The 19,797-nt window shown below is 44.0% G+C and overlaps 1 protein-coding gene across 1 annotated transcript in view; it reads right to left on the bottom strand.

The window, feature by feature from the left end:
- Positions 1–19,797, bottom strand: part of tecpr2 (tectonin beta-propeller repeat containing 2) — a gene marked incomplete at its 5' end in the record, with an annotated part of 123,332 nt that overhangs the window by 42,845 nt on the left and 60,690 nt on the right. The window contains 8 exons of the mRNA XM_083633040.1: positions 2,921–3,094; positions 4,084–4,199; positions 7,168–7,235; positions 8,854–9,090; positions 12,968–13,220; positions 13,945–14,176; positions 14,594–14,810; positions 17,312–17,529. Coding sequence (XP_083489166.1) covers positions 2,921–3,094; positions 4,084–4,199; positions 7,168–7,235; positions 8,854–9,090; positions 12,968–13,220; positions 13,945–14,176; positions 14,594–14,810; positions 17,312–17,529 — 1,515 coding nt within the window. The remainder of the gene's footprint in view (positions 1–2,920; positions 3,095–4,083; positions 4,200–7,167; positions 7,236–8,853; positions 9,091–12,967; positions 13,221–13,944; positions 14,177–14,593; positions 14,811–17,311; positions 17,530–19,797) is intronic.

The raw sequence follows: 19,797 nt of genomic DNA, 5'->3' as shown, positions 1-19,797 counted from the left end.
AGACACTCAGACCTGATGACACCACAGAGAGAGAGAGAGAGAGAGAGAGGGATAGAGACACTCAGACCTGATGACACCACAGAGAGAGAGAGAGAGAGAGAGAGAGAGAGAGAGGGATAGAGACACTCAGACCTGATGACACCACAGAGAGAGAGAGAGAGAGAGAGAGAGAGAGAGAGAGAGATAGAGACACTCAGACCTGATGACACCACAGAGAGAGAGAGAGAGAGAGAGAGGGATAGAGACACTCAGACCTGATGACACCACAGAGAGAGAGAGAGAGAGAGAGAGGGATAGAGACACTCAGACCTGATGACACCACAGAGAGAGAGAGAGGGAGAGAGAGGGATAGAGACACTCAGACCTGATGACACCACAGAGAGAGAGAGAGGGAGAGAGAGGGATAGAGACACTCAGACATGATGACACCACAGAGAGAGAGAGAGGGAGAGAGAGGGATAGAGACACTCAGACCTGATGACACCAGAGAGAGAGAGAGAGAGAGAGAGGGATAGAGACACTCAGACCTGATGACACCACAGAGAGAGAGAGAGAGAGAGAGAGGGATAGAGACACTCAGACCTGATGACACCACAGAGAGAGAGAGAGAGAGAGAGAGAGGGATAGAGACACTCAGACCTGATGACACCACAGAGAGAGAGAGAGGGAGAGAGAGGGATAGAGACACTCAGACCTGATGACACCACAGAGAGAGAGAGAGAGAGAGCGAGAGAGACACTCAGACCTGATGACATCACAGAGAGAGAGAGAGAGAGAGCGAGAGAGACACTCAGACCTGATGACACCACAGAGAGAGAGAGAGAGAGAGAGAGAGAGCGAGAGAGACACTCAGACCTGATGACATCACAGAGAGAGACTCAGACCTGATGTACAGAGACAGAGAGAGACACTGAAGAAATATACTGTAAGCCAGTGGCTCCCAACCCCAATTTTACATCTCAAAACTCTAGTTAGCCCAGACATAAAAAAAATAAAAATGCTAAAATTAATTTGTTTTGATCATGTAATAGCTTGTAATACTATGTTGCAAGTAAAGTTCAATTTAGACCACATCTAGGCTATTTCATGTACTAGGGTTGATTCCTAGGCTCGCCTGCTACGCGGCCTCGCCCGCACTGCAGGGCCTCGCCCTGGCTGCTCCTTGATGGTATACTTCAGGGATGCTGGATCACATTCAGCTGTACATGGCTGAAGACGGGGGTCTGAAGGCAGACTCCCACTTCTTTTTTGTGACATCACTGATCACTGATGATCTCACAGTAGGATTTATGACATCACAGTGGGACAATCACAGTGGGACAGAGAAACAGAGAAACAGACAGAGTCTGAGCTCCCATTTATATACTGATGATGATACAGTTTGCTTTGTTTGTTTATTTGATCAACGTTTGCCACTGTAACAAAGTCTGTACCTGGCAATCATGTTAGGGAATATGTTCGTCAAGTAGCGGTGTTCTGGGCCCTGATTATCCTCTGGGACACCGCAAATGTGCTTGGAGCGAAACCCCATAGTCCATGGAACAATGGAATACCTGCGCTACCTGTCTACACCCGGGAACATCTGTCGACCCTCCTGCAGATGAATAAAACTCCGACGAAACTTCCCTTTAGTTGTCCTGAAATCATCGGATCTGCCAATCAAACTGCCCGTATCAACAAAGAAGAAAAAACACGGAGGAATAAGAAACTTGCTTAAAAGGAGAGGCAGCTGCTTTCCCCTCCCTACAATTACCCGATCCAATTACATTACAGAACAAGATGAATGAACTCTCTGCACTAGTCAAGTATGACAGGGATAAAGCCAATTTGATCTGTTTTACGGAAACCTGGCTGTCAGAGGATGTAAGCAACATGGATCTGGAGGGATACTCACTTGTTCGATTTGACAAAATCGAAAACAGCAAAAAGTATCGGAGGTGGATTATGCATGTTCATAAATACCAGCTGGGCAACCAACTCACGGTCAGTACTCACACTACGAGATCATGACTGTTTGTTTAGACCACACTACCTGTCCCGTGAGTTTGGGCAAATAACAGGCATTCTGGTCTATGTGCCTGACCCAGATTATGCACTAGCAGCTGAGTGCATAGCTGCCAGCTAGAACAGAGTGCAACATAACTCAGATGTATCATCTCCACCTATCTGCCAAATTTGGCAGCCAGAGGTAGAATAGGCATAACAAGCAACAGATTAGTGCACAATGTGAGGATTTTATTTCCCCAGGTCAGGATATGTACAGGTGAGCTTGTATTTACAAGGTTGCAAATTAATGATGACCAAATAATGACTAAAATTAAACAATGAATAATGACAATGTAAAAAGAGCTAAGTAGGCTACAAATATGGGCTATATCTGATTATTATGTATCAATTTTCTTATGTATACATTTTGTCATTTAGCTTTTGTGAAAATGTAGGATATGTTCAGTTGTTTTAAATTGTATTTGGTGTTATTACTATAGAATAATAATCATGACATTATTTATATTGATCAATTACTAGAAAATTCAGGCGACCCTAGGGTTGGGAAAGCCTGCTGTAAGCTCTTATTACTTCAACATCATCTAATCTTAAAGTCCAGTTTAAAATAAGACTGCTTTCTCAGCTGTCTAAAAAAGAGAGCTGTACTTCAGCAGTAACATGTTAACACTAGTGTGTGTGTGTGCTTTGGCCCAGAGTGGATCATAACAGCTGTTCCGAGTCAGGCTGCTTCAGATTGTTATGTAACACACAGAGACACGCACGCGCGCGCGCACAGACACACACACACACACACACACACACACACACACACACACACACACACACACACACACACACACACACACACACACACACACACACACACACACACACACACACACACACACACACACACACACACACACACACACACCTGTCTGAAGGTAGAGGTCTCCATTGGTCCTGATGATCCAAGCTTGGTCGTCACTCAGAGCCACAAAGGCGGTTTGCTCCACGGCTTTGTACCAGTGACGCTTCCCTTTCAGAGACACCTTACCACAGGCCAAGGCTGTCAGACTTTTCTGCTCCACCTTCCACAGCAGACTGCCTACACACACAGGCAAACAGACAGATAGACAGTCAGACAGACAGGCAGGCAGGCAGACAGACAGACAGTCAGACAGGCAGGCAGGCAGCAGGCAGACAGACAGTCAGACAGGCAGGCAGACAGACAGACAGACAGGCAACAGGCAGACAGACAGACAAGCAAGCAGGCAGCAGACAGACAGACAGACAGACAGACAGACAGACAGACAAGCAAGCAGGCAGGCAGCAGGCAGCAGACAGACAGGCAGGCAGGCAGGCAGCAGACAGTCAGCACCTCCACATGTACAGCTACCTGTTAGGGATGGGCAAGTACTCAACTACTTGATTTGGATGTCAGTATTGGTTCAATGGTTAAAAAAAAAGTTTTGAAACGGAATCAGACAACACAAGAATTTTCCGGTACAAATGAGCCAGATGGACGGACAGACAGATGCACGCTCTCCATAATGTAACTAAGCCCAATAAAACTGCCCTGCTCTACAGTAGCATTAGTATATAAGTAGCATTAATATATCATATATATTCTTACAGGCCTAAGCGTTAGCCAAACTTTGGTTCCTCTCGTGTGTTTCCAGTCGGACACGAGCCCCTACCCGTATTTTCACTTGGTGTTAATTTCAGACCATATTCTTACGTAAGAGAGTACTCTAATAACTTAATGTGACATTGAAATTACTTAAAATGCCCATCCCTACTATCTGTCTGTTTTACTGCCTGCCCCACCACTGTTCCATGCACAGTGACAGTGCTTATACACAGTATTACACACATCTACCATGTGTGTAACAGTGAGATGAACCATGCACAGTAACAGTGCTTATACAGTGTTACACGCATCCATCTGGATGTGTGTAACAGTGAGATGAACCATGGGAAACTATTAGCAACATGATTGACCAAAAGTTACATTTCTATACTATTAATGGGAAGCAAGGCAGGAGAAATCATTACTTTGTTTGGATGGAGAGTGAGTTGGTATGGGAGGCTGACCTGAGGGAGAGAGCGCCACCTGGTGGACGTTGTCTTCAAACCGCTGCCAATTCAGACCGGATTCAGGCAGTGGGCTGCAAAACAGTCCTCCCTTAAAGTCCAGACACCAAACATGCCTGCAAAGAACATGTCCCTTTAATATACATTTAATTACAGATGTTATACAGTGTCAGTGAATAATTCTAGATGTTATACAGTGCCAGTGAATAATTCCAGATGTTATAACATGTCAGTGAATAATTCCAGATGTTATAACATGTCAGTGAATAATTCCAGATGTTATACAGTGTCAGTGAATACTGTACTTACAGATGTTATACAGTGTCAGTGAATAATTCCAGATGTTATAACATGTCAGTGAATAATTCCAGATGTTATAACATGTCAGTGAATAATTCCAGATGTTATAACATGTCAGTGAATAATTCCAGATGTTATACAGCGCCAGTGAATACTGTACTTACAGATGTTATACAGTGTCAGTGAATAATTCCAGATGTTATACAGCGCCAGTGAATAATTACAGGTGTTATAACGTGTCAGTGAATAATTACAGATGTTATAACGTGTCAGTGAATAAGTAAGGGTTAATGCACGACGAGGTGTCCATTATCAGAAATTAATGTACGACGTGGAGGCGTGAACTTTCTGAGGCAAAGCCGAGGATGGTTGCTTCCCGTGAAGTACATTCATTTCTGATAATGGACACCTCAAAGTGCATTAACCCGCTTATACCATGGTCATTTGCCAAAGAAACAAAACAAGACCATTCATTTATATATTTTCATGCATTTTGCAATCAAAATCTAGTTTTCATAACCTTGGATATGAGTTGAGAACCGGCGAGACAAAAGAGTCCCCTCAGCTGCTCAAGATTATCATTGGATAAAATGGCCGCTTAGTGCCTGCACCTGGCAGAATTTCTACACCATAAACTAACTCATAATTTGGCCAATTGTACGTAACATACAAAATAAAGCAAACGGCAATGTCCAAGAATGCAATGCCATGTAACTGACTTGTTAAACTCGCATTCCAAGGAATTACGTTAACGTCTGCGGGTCTTATAAGACGTAAGTGGCGCGTGGAGAGTGAAAACCATCTGAAGCTTTCTATCTTGGAGTCCAGGTATGTTTTGTACCAGAAGGTCTCTCAGTGTGTTGCTGTTAACTGCCCCATTTCGTTGTTTTCTTTTTGTTGATCTCATCTTTTTCCTCTTCGACTTGATTTGTATCAGTGATACAGGCAGCGTGCACTCTTGCAAAGCGCCTGGCTGGCTTGCTGCAAAGTTGCAACCAGAGCTGGTTTGATAGTTGACAGCTGAGAGCCGGCTTCTGTCAGCTGACAACATCAGATCTCCGAAAACGACTTTATTTTGATAAACTGAGCACAACAGGGGTAATCTAAATAGTTACTTTGACCGACTCAATTTTTTTCTAAACTTATAAAAGCGCCATATTAACCCTTAACGGTGGTATAGAACTCAAATGGCTCTGTCGAGACGATGGCGCATTGATATGAATGGTGAACAGACCATTTGCCTGGAACTACTAGGTGTACATTATCACAAAATAATAGACACCCTGCAGCCAATCAGAATTGAGTATTAATCCAGACCATGGTATAATTACAGATGTTATACAGTGTCACAGTGAATACTTACAGATGTTATACAGTGTCAGTGAATAATTACAGACGTTATACAGTGCCAGTGAATAATTACATAATGTTATAACGTGTCAGTGAATAATTACAGATGTTATAACGTGTCAGTGAATAATTACAGATGTTATACCGTGTCAGTGAATAATTACAGATGTTATACAGTGTCACAGTGAATACTTACAGATGTTATAAAGTGCCAGTGAATAATTACAATGTTATAACATGTCAGTGAATAATTACAGATGTGATACCGTATTACAGATGTTATACAGTGTTAGTGAGTAATTACAGATGTTATAATGTGTCAGTGATATAAATCCTTTTACATGTGTGACCTGGTGGATCAGGTATTGAGTGATTCCACTCTAACTGACTCTGATCCTCAGTCTCTCTCTGATGTCTTTTCTCTAAAACAGTCTGTCATGTAGCTTCACTCACAGCAGTGGTTCTCAATCAGGTCCTCAGGACTCATTCACATCAGGACTGATTTTCACCTGAGACACCAAAACCAGCAGGACTCTGGGCCAGGGGACCTGATTAGGAACTACAGACTTTGGTTGGCTTTCATATCAGGGTCCCGGGCACGGATCCGAGCACACTTGACCCCAAAGTCTGGTTTGTTTGAAACTGTGAACACTGTCTTCCCTACCCGCCACAGTCTGGTTTGTTTGATTTGTGTGAACACTGTGTTCGGGAACAGTTCAGGTGTGCTCTGGGATGGATTGCATCAAGTGCAAAAACAACTGTACCAAAACATGGAAGTGGACTGCTATTTACAGTGTGACGATCAGTCATCCTATGGTTTACACTTTTGTGATCTCCAAGAGGTAAACACGAGTTTATGCATTGTTTTCTATGCTGTGACTAACTATTAAATGTTAAATGTTAAGTGTAAAAGCGAGCTGTGTTGGTCATCACAAGTAGCCATTAGTATTAGCATAATAGACGTTAGCTTTGCTTTCATACTGTTAGCTTTGCAGTTGAAGCAATTGGTTAAGACAAGCTATTGCTAGATCACCATGAAATAGCGTACGGTCTTAGCCGATATCAGACTGAATTGTCAACTCGTAAGCAGTCAACTTGGTGGAGTGGGTGGATTCAAAGGTCCGGACCCAGGCAAGTATGGAGTTATTGCAAGTCAAGTGTAACCTACTCTTCTCTTTGTGTTTATTTGCCGATCGCAAACCAACTATCGGTATCGGAGTGTGTAGATACGTAAATGTACTCGGGTACAGAACAACATTGCTAATGTGAAAGCTGAGCAGTGGGGGAGTGGAGGGGGGGTATTTGTACTCGGTCACGGAACAAAGCAATCGTTTCTCATGTGAAAATGCCCTTACAGAACAGACAGACCTTCCTGTCACCTTACAGTCACCTGTCACTCACCTGTCACTCATCTGTCAATCACCTGTCACTCACCTGTCAGTCACCTGCAAGCTCAGGATGCCACATCCGGGACCTGAGTAGCCCATCCAGCTCTCTGCCAGCTAGGAGAGGAAGGTTCAAACACCTTTTCATTCACCTGATTCATTTTCACACATGGACTGCAATCATCCAACTATTGGCCTTAATCTAAATCAGACAATATTTAGATTAAGGTGGAGAATTCCGATTTTTTTACAACCTACACCTCATTTCCAGCTTTATTTATGTTTTATAATGTTTGAAATCTATGCACTACAACGTGCCGAGCAGCGGCCTGGAACAGAGGAAATGGGGCATGTGTTATGCGTGTATTTACGTCCTGTAAATAGCTTATTTTCTGACATGCAGCAGCTTCATATCCATATTATATCAAAGAGGCAATGATGTGAGCCACTGTATTTACCTCGGACAGCCTCCAGTGCTCTGTTTTCCATCCGGGGACTGTGAAACCAACTCCCCGGATGTGTCTCACATCAGTGAGAGTTGAGAGCTCAGAGCAGTGGATCAAGCCGCCATGACAGTCCATGGCATGCTAAACACTACTGATGTTTTTTTGAGAATATGGACAATGCATTTGAATTGGGTGTGTCTATTTGTTCAATGTTTGATGTACAGGCTGTGAAAAATAGATTCCTCTAAGGAGGACAATAAATTATTACCGTAAATTCCGGACTATAAGCCGCACCGGTGTATAAGCCACACCTTCAAAGTTGACTATTTTTTTCTTATATAAGCCGCACCGGACTATAAGCCGCGGGTGTTTTAATGTTTTTTTTTTTTGTTTGTTTTTTTGTGTGTTTTAATGTTTAATTACCATATGTAAGGGTTCATGCACAGAGGGGATTGTAGGGGAAGCTCCCATTTATTAACATTTCAACAAAACAACATAACACAACACCACCTGTGTTGTTTTTTACAGTGCACACAGTGTCATACAGTGTCATACAGTGTGGTGAAAAGAGGGCAAGAGAGGAAATTAAAACTTATTATAGTTATATAGGATTTATAGTTAGAAAGAGTGCTAAAAAAGAGATTTTTTTTTTTTTTTTTTTTGAAAAAATCCATAGATAAGCCGCACCGTTATATAAGCCGCAGGGGCCAAAAAAGGCCAAAAAACGGGAAAAAAGGTGCGGCTTATAGTCCGGAATTTACGGTAATCTGAATCTGAATTCGATGGCCGCCCGTATTTATTTGAGCTGGAATAACATCATATTGATTACAAACTGAGGAGTGGGGGAAACAAGAGCTTCTATCTCTACCAATGTGGAGGAACAGCAGAGAGAGGGTGAACACGCTGGCTGCACCAAATACAGCGTTCATTTTCTCATTGTCTCGATGATATAATAAGGATATGAGCCACTGCGTGTCATAAAATAAGCTATTTACAGGACGTAAATACACACATTACACATGCCCCTATTTCCTCTGTTTCAGGCCGCTGCTCGGCGCGTTATAGCATTGTAGTGGATCGATTTCAAAAATGTCTTTTCTGGCAGAGTTATAAAGCATAAATAAAGCTGGAAATAAGGTCCAGGTTGTAAAATAGCGGATTTCTCCTTTAAGGTAATCAGAACATGCTGTTTACATGACAGTGTCTTATTCAGAGTATTGCTTTAATCGGGTTAAGATCAAATCATCAGCGTGCATGTAAACATACTCGTTGTTTATTCACACACTCACCTGGTCAGCTTTGTGTCTGTCTTTGTCCTGTCTCTCCTCGTCTGTCCATCTGTCTACCTTCTTGTCTGTCTGGATGGACAGACAGCTCAGGCCATCCCCCACGCTGCCACTAGAGGGCACTGTGTGGCAGTAGATATCCTGCTCTTCATCACTGTCACTGCGCTGTCTGCCCAGAGTGGACATGGTGGAGTAGAACATCTGGTCAGCCAGGCCACTAGGGGGTAGCAGGTCTTCGTCCTAGAAACCAGGAGGAAACTCCTTTAGGAAAAATCCACTCCTGTTTCCTGAAAACCTCAGTAGCAAAAACTTGTAGTGTGTAGCTAACTTAAATCTTTACTTCACCTGAGTATATAGCTAACTTTAGTCTATAATTCGCCTAAGAACATACCCTAAACTAACCTTAAGTGTGCACTGCATACTGTACCCGAGTGTATACCTGCCCATTCTTACGGACACACATACGTCACTACATGCTGTCATGCCCACATGGAAGCCAGCCAAAATAATTGTGGGTGTTTAAACAGGGCAGACGCTGCATACCACAGCTTTGATGCTGTTTTTAACTATTTTCTTCATACATTTTTTGTGATGTCGGCTGATTACATTAACCTGATCCAGCTCTACGATCTAAGCAAACACTGAGGTTTTGTGGACTGCCTAACAAAAGTAAGCTGCTTTGTCACCCTACCTATTCTTATTCAGTGGCTCTTTTCGCCTGATAAGTAAAATACATAACCTGATTGCTAAATTTTACTGTCCCCTGTGACTATCCATGACCATATCGCCCAGCCACAGTATATTCTATCTGTTCTGTTCTCCTCTTCCCCCTTCCCCTGCTCCCTCCCCACCTCCTTCCTTTCCCTGCTCTCTCCTCCCCCACATTCCCTGTTCCCATTCTCCCCTTCCCTGCTCTCTCCTCCCACACATTCCCCTGTTTTTACTGTCCCTTGTGACTATTCATGACCATATCGCCCAACCACAGTATATTCTACCTGTTCTGCTCTCTCTCCTCTTCCCCTGCTCCCTCCTCCCTTTCCCTGCTCTCTCCTCCCCCACATTCCCTGTTCCCTCCCACAGCCCCCCGCTCTCCCTCCCCACATTCCCCTGTTCCCTTCCCACCTCCTCCCTTTCCCTACTCTCTCCTCCCCCACCCCCTCCTCCCTTTCCCTGCTCTCTCCTCCCCCACATTCCCGTTTTCACTGTCCCTTGTGACTATTCATGACCATATCGCCGAGCCACAGTATATTCTACCTGTTCTGCTCTCTTTCCTCTTTCCCCCCTTCCCCACCTCCTCCCTTTCCCTGCTCTCTCCTCCCCCACATCCCCCTGTTCTCCCTCCCCACCTCCTCCCTTTCCCTGCTCTCCCTCCCCACCTCCTCCCATTCCATGCTCTCCCCTCCCCCACATTCCCCTGTTCACTCCCCACCTCCTCCCTTTCCCTGTTCTCTCCTCCCCCACATTCCCTCCCCCTTTCCTCCTTTATCTCTGTCTCTCTCTATCATATGATTGTTCAATCATGTTGTTATTATTACTACTGTAATTGTTACTGTTGTGGCAGCTAGATTTAGCTAGACATATTCTCTGTGAAGTCCTCTGAGACATGCTTGTGAATTAGGGCAATACACATAAACTTGACTTGACCTATGACCTACAAATAAATTTGACTTGACTTGACCTATGAGCTTAAAAACTAGATTTAGCGTTCGATTTCACAATAATCTTTACACCGAATGAAAGCCAAGGCTACTAAGATCTGGCGAAACCCCAAAACAGCCAAAATCAATAGGCCTATTTTCTCATAAAATCACATGATGCAGGTCACATTTTGTCTAATCTAATTCATCCATCTTTTAATTTAGTTTTGTCAAATGCTCTTCTGGGAGACAGTCCACTTCTCATGTTCCAAATCCCTTGTGCCACACTTTTGCCATTAGGTACTTAAAAGGTTAATAATCTTAACCGCTAACAAATTAATTGTTTTTTGCGCTAGGACTGAAATAAAGCAATGTTGAACTTTTCCATTACAAACATGCATTTACAGCTTAAAACAATATGCGTAACTAAACTTTTAGTCATAAGCAAAGACATTACAAAATAATCACAACATACTGAAGAAGAATAAGTGTTCCAACGTGTGAGAATATCACCACAACGTACATTTCTTGGTATAGTTGTTTCCACTGACCTCCATTGGAAAAGCGGCGAGTTTTAACAACCTGCTGTATTTAGTGTTTTTACCAGTTCGAATTACCGAGAGAGGGTGTGTGGAAAGGAGGAAGCCCCGACTATAATTCGTCTGTCTGTATAAGCCTCGTGAACTATGAAAACTGATGGAATCCAAGCTTAAAGTCGAGCTGAACCCAAAAATGCTCTTCCCAAGGAGAGCGCCACAACACGCTGAATCCCACTCGATTTGGGGGTGGAACATGCCAGGATTGGCAAAAGCCCAATCCAGTCCCCAGAATTGTCAAATAAAATCAACGACATGCTACTATGACCCGCCTCTCAACCTGTCATTTCAGACAAGTTATGTTTTCAGTCTGAAACGAACTCTGACCCACGTGCCACTACGGGTTCAGTTCGACTTTAAAACAAGCTGCTCATCTGTAAACAGTCTTGGGCTAACGTTAGCGCCAATGCGGCTGTCGGCCCCTCCTGCAGAAGTGCGTTGGGGAACCAGTGATTTTTTGCGTGCTCTCCTCTCGGGCTCCTTCTCGTGGCCAGGGAGCTTGAAAAAGTGACTATTTTTCATAAGATGGTGGTAGTGCTGCACGATTTGGGGAAAAGGTGCGATTAGCGATTAGGGTGGACAATATTGCGATTGCGATTGTGATTGCGATATAATAAACAAGAGGTATCTAGGGATGTGCCGGCATGAGTTTTTGACGGTATGATAACCTTGGACAAAAATACCACGGTTTCACATATCACAGACTAAAATACATGAAATATGTTACAATTTAAAATATATTAAAACTAAAAAAATAAAACAATTTGAAATTAAATTATCTTTACAAAAAAATAAAACATTTTGAGACATTTGCCTGTCCCAAACATGTAAAAAAGAAACACCAGTCAAATAGAAACTGCACTGTGTTACAGCACATAGAAGATGGCTCAGCAAAGTTAGTTACATGTCTGTCCAGCAATACTAATGAATGATACACCCCGTTTATTTATTTTGTAGCGACAGATGGCCTTAAACGCCACACTCACGTGACGCTTCTTGAGAGAGAGAGGTGAGAACGTGCATCTGCAGACTTTTAACGAGGGACCATGAAGGCGTCATGTGACAGGCTAGTTAGCTAGCCTGGAGGTGATGCTGCCAGTGCTGGCAGCTGCGACAGTGTTTTGCTATCAACCTTATTAATCTCGTTATATTCTTCATCACAGCGGGTCATCGCCACTGTGTACTTAATCGCGCACTAGTTCTGCATAAGCACCTGCAGCTCTCTCCTTATTTTACTGACGTTCTCACTGATCACACGGCTGTTTACATGCGTTTCTGAACGAACGGCTAGCTAGTTATTAGCATAGCTTGCTGTTAGCGATCATGGATGTTCTCTCTCGCCCTCTCGGTAGATAATATGTAACCTTGCTGCACATAACATTACTTATTTGCGGGAGTGCATGGGAGAAGTCTCCCGCTAGTATTGATGCCCAGTGTGATGGCAGAGAAACGTGTGTTTGCTGCGTCGCGTGTAACGTTAGTTTAGAGGAGGCTCTCACACACACACACACACACACTCAAAAAGACGTGAAAAAAATAAAATAATCGCACACTTTTGCGGTTATGTAATCGCACGTGCTGACATCGCGATTGCGATTCGATTAATCGTGCAGCACTAGATGGTGGTTGTTGTAGGCCCCTGCACTACACCACTTGCACTACGACCGAAAAAGATGGCAATTCAAGCATTTTCTAGGTTCTCAATGACTTCCGCAACCATGGATTGATGCCCCGCCCCTAAATCCAGCCAAATACCCGTATGTGTGTTTGAAAGAATAAGTGTATTTCACTTAGTCTTTAGCACACACAGTATACAGTATTTCACATAAGTGTATACTTCACATTTGTTTATATAACAAACACTCAAAACACACAAACACACACCACCACCACCTCATCTTCCTCTAGTCCAATGAGAGGGCTCAGAAACTCGTCATCCTGCTCTTCCATTGGCTGGTGCTCCTGTCCATCATCCTGCTCAGAGTTGTGCATGTAGGAGAAGGTGCATTCCAGCAGCAGATCTACATCCGGGGTCGGGGGGACGCCTGTCGCCTCGGCACCACACAGAGAGCCCTCGGCTGGGGTCAGCTGGCTGGTCACGCCCTGCAGGTGCAGGGAGGCTGGAGGGGGGAGGGGCCTGGCCACAGGAAACAGGGAGGGGTCAAATAGTGTCATCCCACTAGAAGCAGAAAATAAGCAGGGGTCACTAGTACTACTGCGGTCGAATAGTTAAAAAACAAACAACCAGAAATGTTCTATATCTTTTCCACTTTTCCTTGACCTGGATGGAAAATGTTATGAGGTCAAGGAAAGATGTGAAGATAAGAGAATCCCACTGCACTGACACTAGGATTGAAAATAATTGTTAAATTCATGCAAGATAGGGATAACATGTTAGGTATGTTATGATTGTTTGTTTTTGTGAACGTCTGAATGGTGTGTCGTGAAAGATCATGGCTGACCCCTCCCACCCTGGCTACAAACTCTTCAAAACACTCCCTCGGCAAGGGACTGAGGTCTGTCAAGACCAGAAGCTCTTGCCACAAGAACAGCTTATTCAACATCCTCAAATGTCCACAACCCAAAGATATTCAGTTTACTGTCATAGAGGAGTAAAGAAACCAGAAAATATAAACATTTTAGAAGCTGGAATAAGCAAATTTAGACTAATTTAGCTAATTTTCTTAAAGAATGACTCAAAACGATTAATCGATTATCAAATTAGTTGTCGATTAATTTTCTGTTGATCGACTAATCAATTAATCGTTGCAGCTCTATTAGGAACCCTCCTAAATAAGCAAAAACGTCTATTCCATCGCAGTCTAGCAACAGAAAACGAGGGCTCCACTGTATTTCCTAACCCAGTCTGAGCGGAGACGGATCCTGCTTCCCCTCTGTCCCCTCCTGCCTCAGTCTGCTGGGGGTGCTGGCCCTGCTCTGGGTAGTCGTGGCTTTGCAGGTCCAGGCTGCTGCAGAGGAGTGAGGTGCGATCGCTCAGAGGAGTCCCACTCCCTCCGTCACTGCAGCCGCCATCCTGGACCCCAAATATGGAGTCCGACCAGCTGCTTTCAGAGAGACGGTTCCCGGTGCTGTCTGGAGAGAGAGAGAGAGGGAGGGAGAGAGAGAGAGAGAGAAAGACAGGGAGAGGGGGGGAGAGGGAGAGAGATTACACTTTCAGAATCTTATTTAGCATTTATGTAATACTGTATTTATAGTATTTTTGTACCTTCCTGAATATTCTAATTGAGAAATCTAAACTAGAGACCATCTGTGGACCACACCCATCTTCAAACTCTGCCTTCAATGTGATCTCAGCTACACACCTGTCAAGTTTCATGACTTCATCTTGCAATGTCCACAGACAGACAGACAGACAGATATACTGTATAAACGACACACAACAGACTTACAAGGTGAAAAAAATACCAGCCACACACTGGTTGGTAAAAAAACTGCCCGTCTGTCTATCTGTGTATCAGCCTGCCTGTCTGTCTGTCTGTCTCCCCCCACCTTGCCGTCTCCTCTTGGTTTTCTTCTTCACTTTGATGGATTTAACCACCAGCTCCTGCTGTAGCTCCTCCTGGCCCAGCGGGGCGGTGTAGCGTCTGCAGGTCAGCTCACAGGAAGTCGTCATAGTGCCGTTTCCATGGAGACTGTCCCAGGAAGTGATGGAGCTGCTTCGGCTACGTGAGTCACTGGTGGCCGCACCGGGATGCAGGCACGACTGCTAAAATACATACAATAAATAATATAAACATGGTAAATCTAAATATAATACACGATATACACACAATAACTACAGTATATACATACACACAGTGCAGTGTGTCATATACGGTGTATATATATATAATAAAAGGGAGCTAGGGCTCTGTTTGTCTAAGGGAGCTAGGGCTCTGTTTGTCTGTCCCGCTGATGACATCATCAGTGATGTCATAAATTCAGTCACTCACACACACGATATATATATGGGCTGCAGGGCATCACCTGACTTGCAATGCTGAGCTTGGCCACCATGTTAAACTTGCCCAGATCTGTTCCTGGGGGCAATATTTTTTTTCCCATGATGGTGAAGGCTAGGTGAAAGCATGACCCGTCCCTCTCTGCCTCTGATTGGCTGACTGCACTCGACTGCTCTCGCCTGCTTCCCAGGCGAGCCAGAAGTAATCAAATAATGATGAGGTTCAAGGACATGTCTTTGCATCTACCTGACCTGCAGACATGAAGAGAACAGGCCACTGTAAAGCTGATTCAGGACATGCACCAGCCTAACCACCCGCTCCACCACATCCTCCCTCCTAGTAAGGAAGAAAGGACTGGCCATGTTCTGCGCAGAGGCAATCAGTTGTCTTTGCCAAAAACCAGAACAAATAGACTGAGAAACTCCACCATCTCTTGTGGCATCAGGCTTTTTAATGGGCTGTAGTTAAGCATTGATTGTATTTTTGATGTTGGGGTTTGTTTTAATAATGCATAATGTATGTGTATTTTTTATTGTTTTTTTCAAGTGTACATTTTGCATAATTCAATCATGTATTGCAAGTCAGAATGATTAAACTCAAACTCAAACTCAAACTCAAAACTCATCTCAAACGAGCCTAATATATGAATTACTTTCAGTCAATTTCACGATGCTGCGGGGGGGGGGAGGGGGAGTAGGCTACTTCCAAGCATTATTACTATAACTAGATTAGGCTATTAGTGGTGTGTTTGCTGGACAGCTAACATTCATACTTTATTAAAATGATGCAGTCAGTTCGTTTCTGCTGAGGATATAAGGTCATCTAAGCATTTGTTCATAACGTGAGCAGCAGGTGCAAAACAATCATTAAATCAACAAGCATGAGATGGCTTATGTGTGAGATCTTACTTTATTATATTAAACGTTACAATTGCAAACCATATAACTGAGTTATTTAGGCCTACTTAGCCTATTACGCAGTGTATTTGTTCTTGTCATTCTAAATTTCATCACCTTGTTTCCTCTGATTAATATTTAAATTCAAATACATGTCATTCTTGTGTTACAATGAGCTCAATTAGTTCACTGTAAATTACCCTTTATATCACCCTTGATCAATTCTCTGTCTATACTACATACGTGCACTGCCAAGAGTAGCGGCAGCGTTATAAACCATAGATATGACTACGGTATATTAAAAACATAAACACACTGGCGTCTTTCATACAGGCCAGCAAGCGTAACTGCTGTCTGTCTGAGGCTGACCCACTGAGTCTGACGGTCTGACCACAGACTGTAGAAGGAGATGTAATGCAGGATAGCCAAGCGAATGTATTTGGATGGAAGTTTGATGCTAGGCCAATCAGAGGCAGAGAGGGGCGGGTTATGCCTTCGCATAGCCTTCGCCATCATCCGAAAAAAAATATCGCTTCCTGGGGGCTTGGCGTCGCTTTGCTGCCGCAAGGAATTGTGGGACAACAATATCTCCTTTCCTTTGGTAAAGGATGGTCCAGTGTATCCTATGCTAAAGGAGCTAAAGCTTAGGACATACTCCAGGAAGACAGCGCGAGGCGGAGCTCCGCAAACCGGGAGCGCACTCCCCGCTCGGGTCGAGGTGTTCATACTCAGAGTGCTGCTCAGAGCACCGCTGTTTACATAGTACAGTGAATGGCCCATGATAAAGTCAATGAAATGCAATTAAAAGTCAATGGAATGCCATTATGTTCAGTAGACTGCGGTTTCACTCTCAAACGATTGTATCAGCACATGAATAGAATCGCCAATCCTGTTTTTATTGAATGTAAATACGCCTAGATCTGTCTCAACACAGCACATTACTCGAAATGACTAAACACTAACAGTTAGAAATCAAAGTTTACCACATGGGTCAAGAAATGTGGTCAAAACATGGCTCAGTGTAGCCTACTTACTTCTTCATTTCATTTATCTTCCTGTCTCTCCCATGGATCTATTGTCTCCCTGCAAAGGGGAGCAGAGCGGCGCAGCTCGCTGCTAGTCAAATCTGGCGACACGCCTTTACGGCTGCGGTGGCCTCGCCCCCACCGCGATTACGTCCTATTGGCCGCACAGCCCTCGCGGTTGGAAGCGCGCGTGGAGTATGTCCCGCCCTTAAGTCAGGAAGCATTGAAGCACCTTTCCTTACTGTACAGAATTCAAACAGCTCTTATCATGGCTGCCAGTTAGGTACTTCCGGGTCATTTCACTCAGTTAGGAACCTTCCTACCCCCAAAAGGAACCTCACTCACCTCCACCTGCTCCTCTGCCTCCTCCACCTCCTCAACTCCTTCCTCCTCCTCTTCCTCCCCCCCGCGTCTCTCCTCTCCTCCCCCAACCCTGACTCCTCCCCCCTCCACAATGATGGCCATGGTTCTGATTGGCTGAGCAGTTTCCACTGATCCGGTTGGTGGGAGGAGGACAGTGGGCGTGGTCAAGGGAGAGGACAGACGGAACGAGAGCTCTGACACTGGAAGAGAGAGAGAGAGAGAGAGGGAGAGAGTGAATCTAAAAATCATACTCAATTAAAAAATTTGCATGTATTTGCATGCTTTGTAGATTTCAAAAGAAGCATTTGGCTCAATCCGACATGAGAGACTTTTGGAACTTATTGATATAGGGGGTAAAACATAACATTATTAATAATTATGTTTATGTCCTGTCATCTGCAGACATTCTCAGATGACTCTAGTTGTGGGGTGTGTCAGGGGTGGAGAGGAGACGGAGTACAGGGAACTGGTGGACCGCTTTGTGACTTGGTGTGGAAACAACCACCTCCTCCTAATGTGTCCAAAATTAGGGAGATGGTTGTGGACTTTGGGAGGACCAGGACTGAGCCGAACCCTGTTTCCATCGGGGGTGAGGAGGTGGTGAGGGTGGACAGCCACAGATACCTTGTCGTTCACCTGGACAAAAAACTGGACTGGAAATGCAACACCAAGGCTATATACAAGAAGGGGTAGAGCAGCAGACTCTACTTTCTTAGGAGACTCAGATCCTTCAATGTGTGCAGCAAGCAGTGTGTTGTGGCAAGTGCAATTCTATTTTGCAGCCACCTGTGTGGGCAGCAGCATCAGAGCCAGTGACTCTAAGAAACTGAACAAACTGATAAAGAGAGCTGGCTCGGTACTGGGGGACACTCTGGAGCCCCTGGAGGTGGTTTTGGAGAGAAGGATGTTGCACAAGCTGCTCAAAATAATCAATGGATGACACAACACACCCCCTACACAACCTACTGGCTGGACAACAGAGTGTTTTCAGTCAGAGGCTCCGTCAGCAGTAAAGACTGTTACAGGAGGTCTTTGTTTCTTTTTTCTTTTTACAAACGAGGACCACAATGGAATCAAGTCATTGACTTTATTGTGTTTCAATTCCTCGACAATTTTAATCCTGGTGTATGGGTTTTTATCTGTTCATTGTGTAACAACTGTCACAAATAAATTCATTCATTCATTCATCAGTGCTTGGACGTCTGTGCACCACATCAAGCTCAATCTCAACAAGACAGACCTAGGGCTCTATCTTCGTACGGTGGTATCGTTTGCGCTGCCGTTTGCGTGCCTCTTATTGCTATCTTCCCTGCATCTTAAGCTATCGTCTGCCTCCACCATCCAGTTTTGCATTGGGATCTAAGCGCAGAGACAGGTGTAGGCATGGCCCAGGCGTGTCCATGGGCCTCTAGCCTATCATCTCCCTCACCAGGGGAACGAGGGTCTGGCGGGCGGGAGTCTGTGTGTAGCGCGGGGAGGGGTGCTTTTAAGTGTTCGGCTAGTGTGCCGGGTCCTGGAGGGGGGTCTCCCCGGAGAAGGTGTGAGCTGGCTGGGCCGGGTAGGCAGGCCGGGTGGGTCGGTGCACAGGGTGGGTAGAGGCACTGAGGCAGCGCTGTGCGCGGTCCCGCGGATCAAAATCAGTTTCTGGCACCAGCCAGTAGGCTATACAGTAACCTCTCTCCCTGCAATTGCACCATGCAACAATAGCTTAACCCGAGTGGACAATTCTGGTAGCCTATAGGCTATTGAAATAGGCTAGAATTAAAATCTCACACATCCCTACACTATTAAAGAAACAAATATTTTTAAATGTGTATGTTATAGCCTATATGAGCGAAACGACTAATTATTTTTCCCAAAGTGTTTTTATTTACAATTTGTTATCTTTACAGTACATAGACAAAACAACAACAACAACAAAACAACAACACCAACAACCACACCTCTGCTCCTCCAATTTGTACATAGGTAATCTTAAACCATATAATTTTCTTTTAATTAAACGTCATACATGTAAAGAAAATAAATAAAAACAATGTATCAAAAAGACATTCTAGCTTCAGGAACTGCACTGCCATCACAAAACCTAATTATGCTTGATCATCTGCTAAATTTAAATTACCAACATAACTAATAAATGGCTTCCAAATATCTTCAAATATATGTTGTTTAGCTTTCAGTATGTAAGTAATTTTTTCAAGTGGAAGGTTTGACAGCATCTGTCTAATCCATTGAGTTGAGCTTGGTCTGTGAACCATTTTCCACAACAATGCAATACATTTTTTAGCATTGAGCAAACCGAGATCTATACATTTAATTTCACTTTTACTATAACTGTGATTCTCTGGGTATAAACCTAGCAGAAAATGCTTGGGGTCCAAAAAAACTGGTTTTGAAATAATCTCCTCAATCATACTTCTTACCTCTTCCCAGAATAGCTGAATTTTTCTACATTGCCAAATGCAATG

Source organism: Poromitra crassiceps (genome assembly GCF_964638095.1).
Source record: "Poromitra crassiceps genome assembly, chromosome: 3".
Taxonomy (NCBI): Eukaryota; Metazoa; Chordata; class Actinopteri; order Beryciformes; family Melamphaidae; genus Poromitra; species Poromitra crassiceps.
The sequence above is the reverse complement of the archived record's forward strand: the minus strand, read 5'-3'. Positions and strand labels throughout refer to the sequence as shown.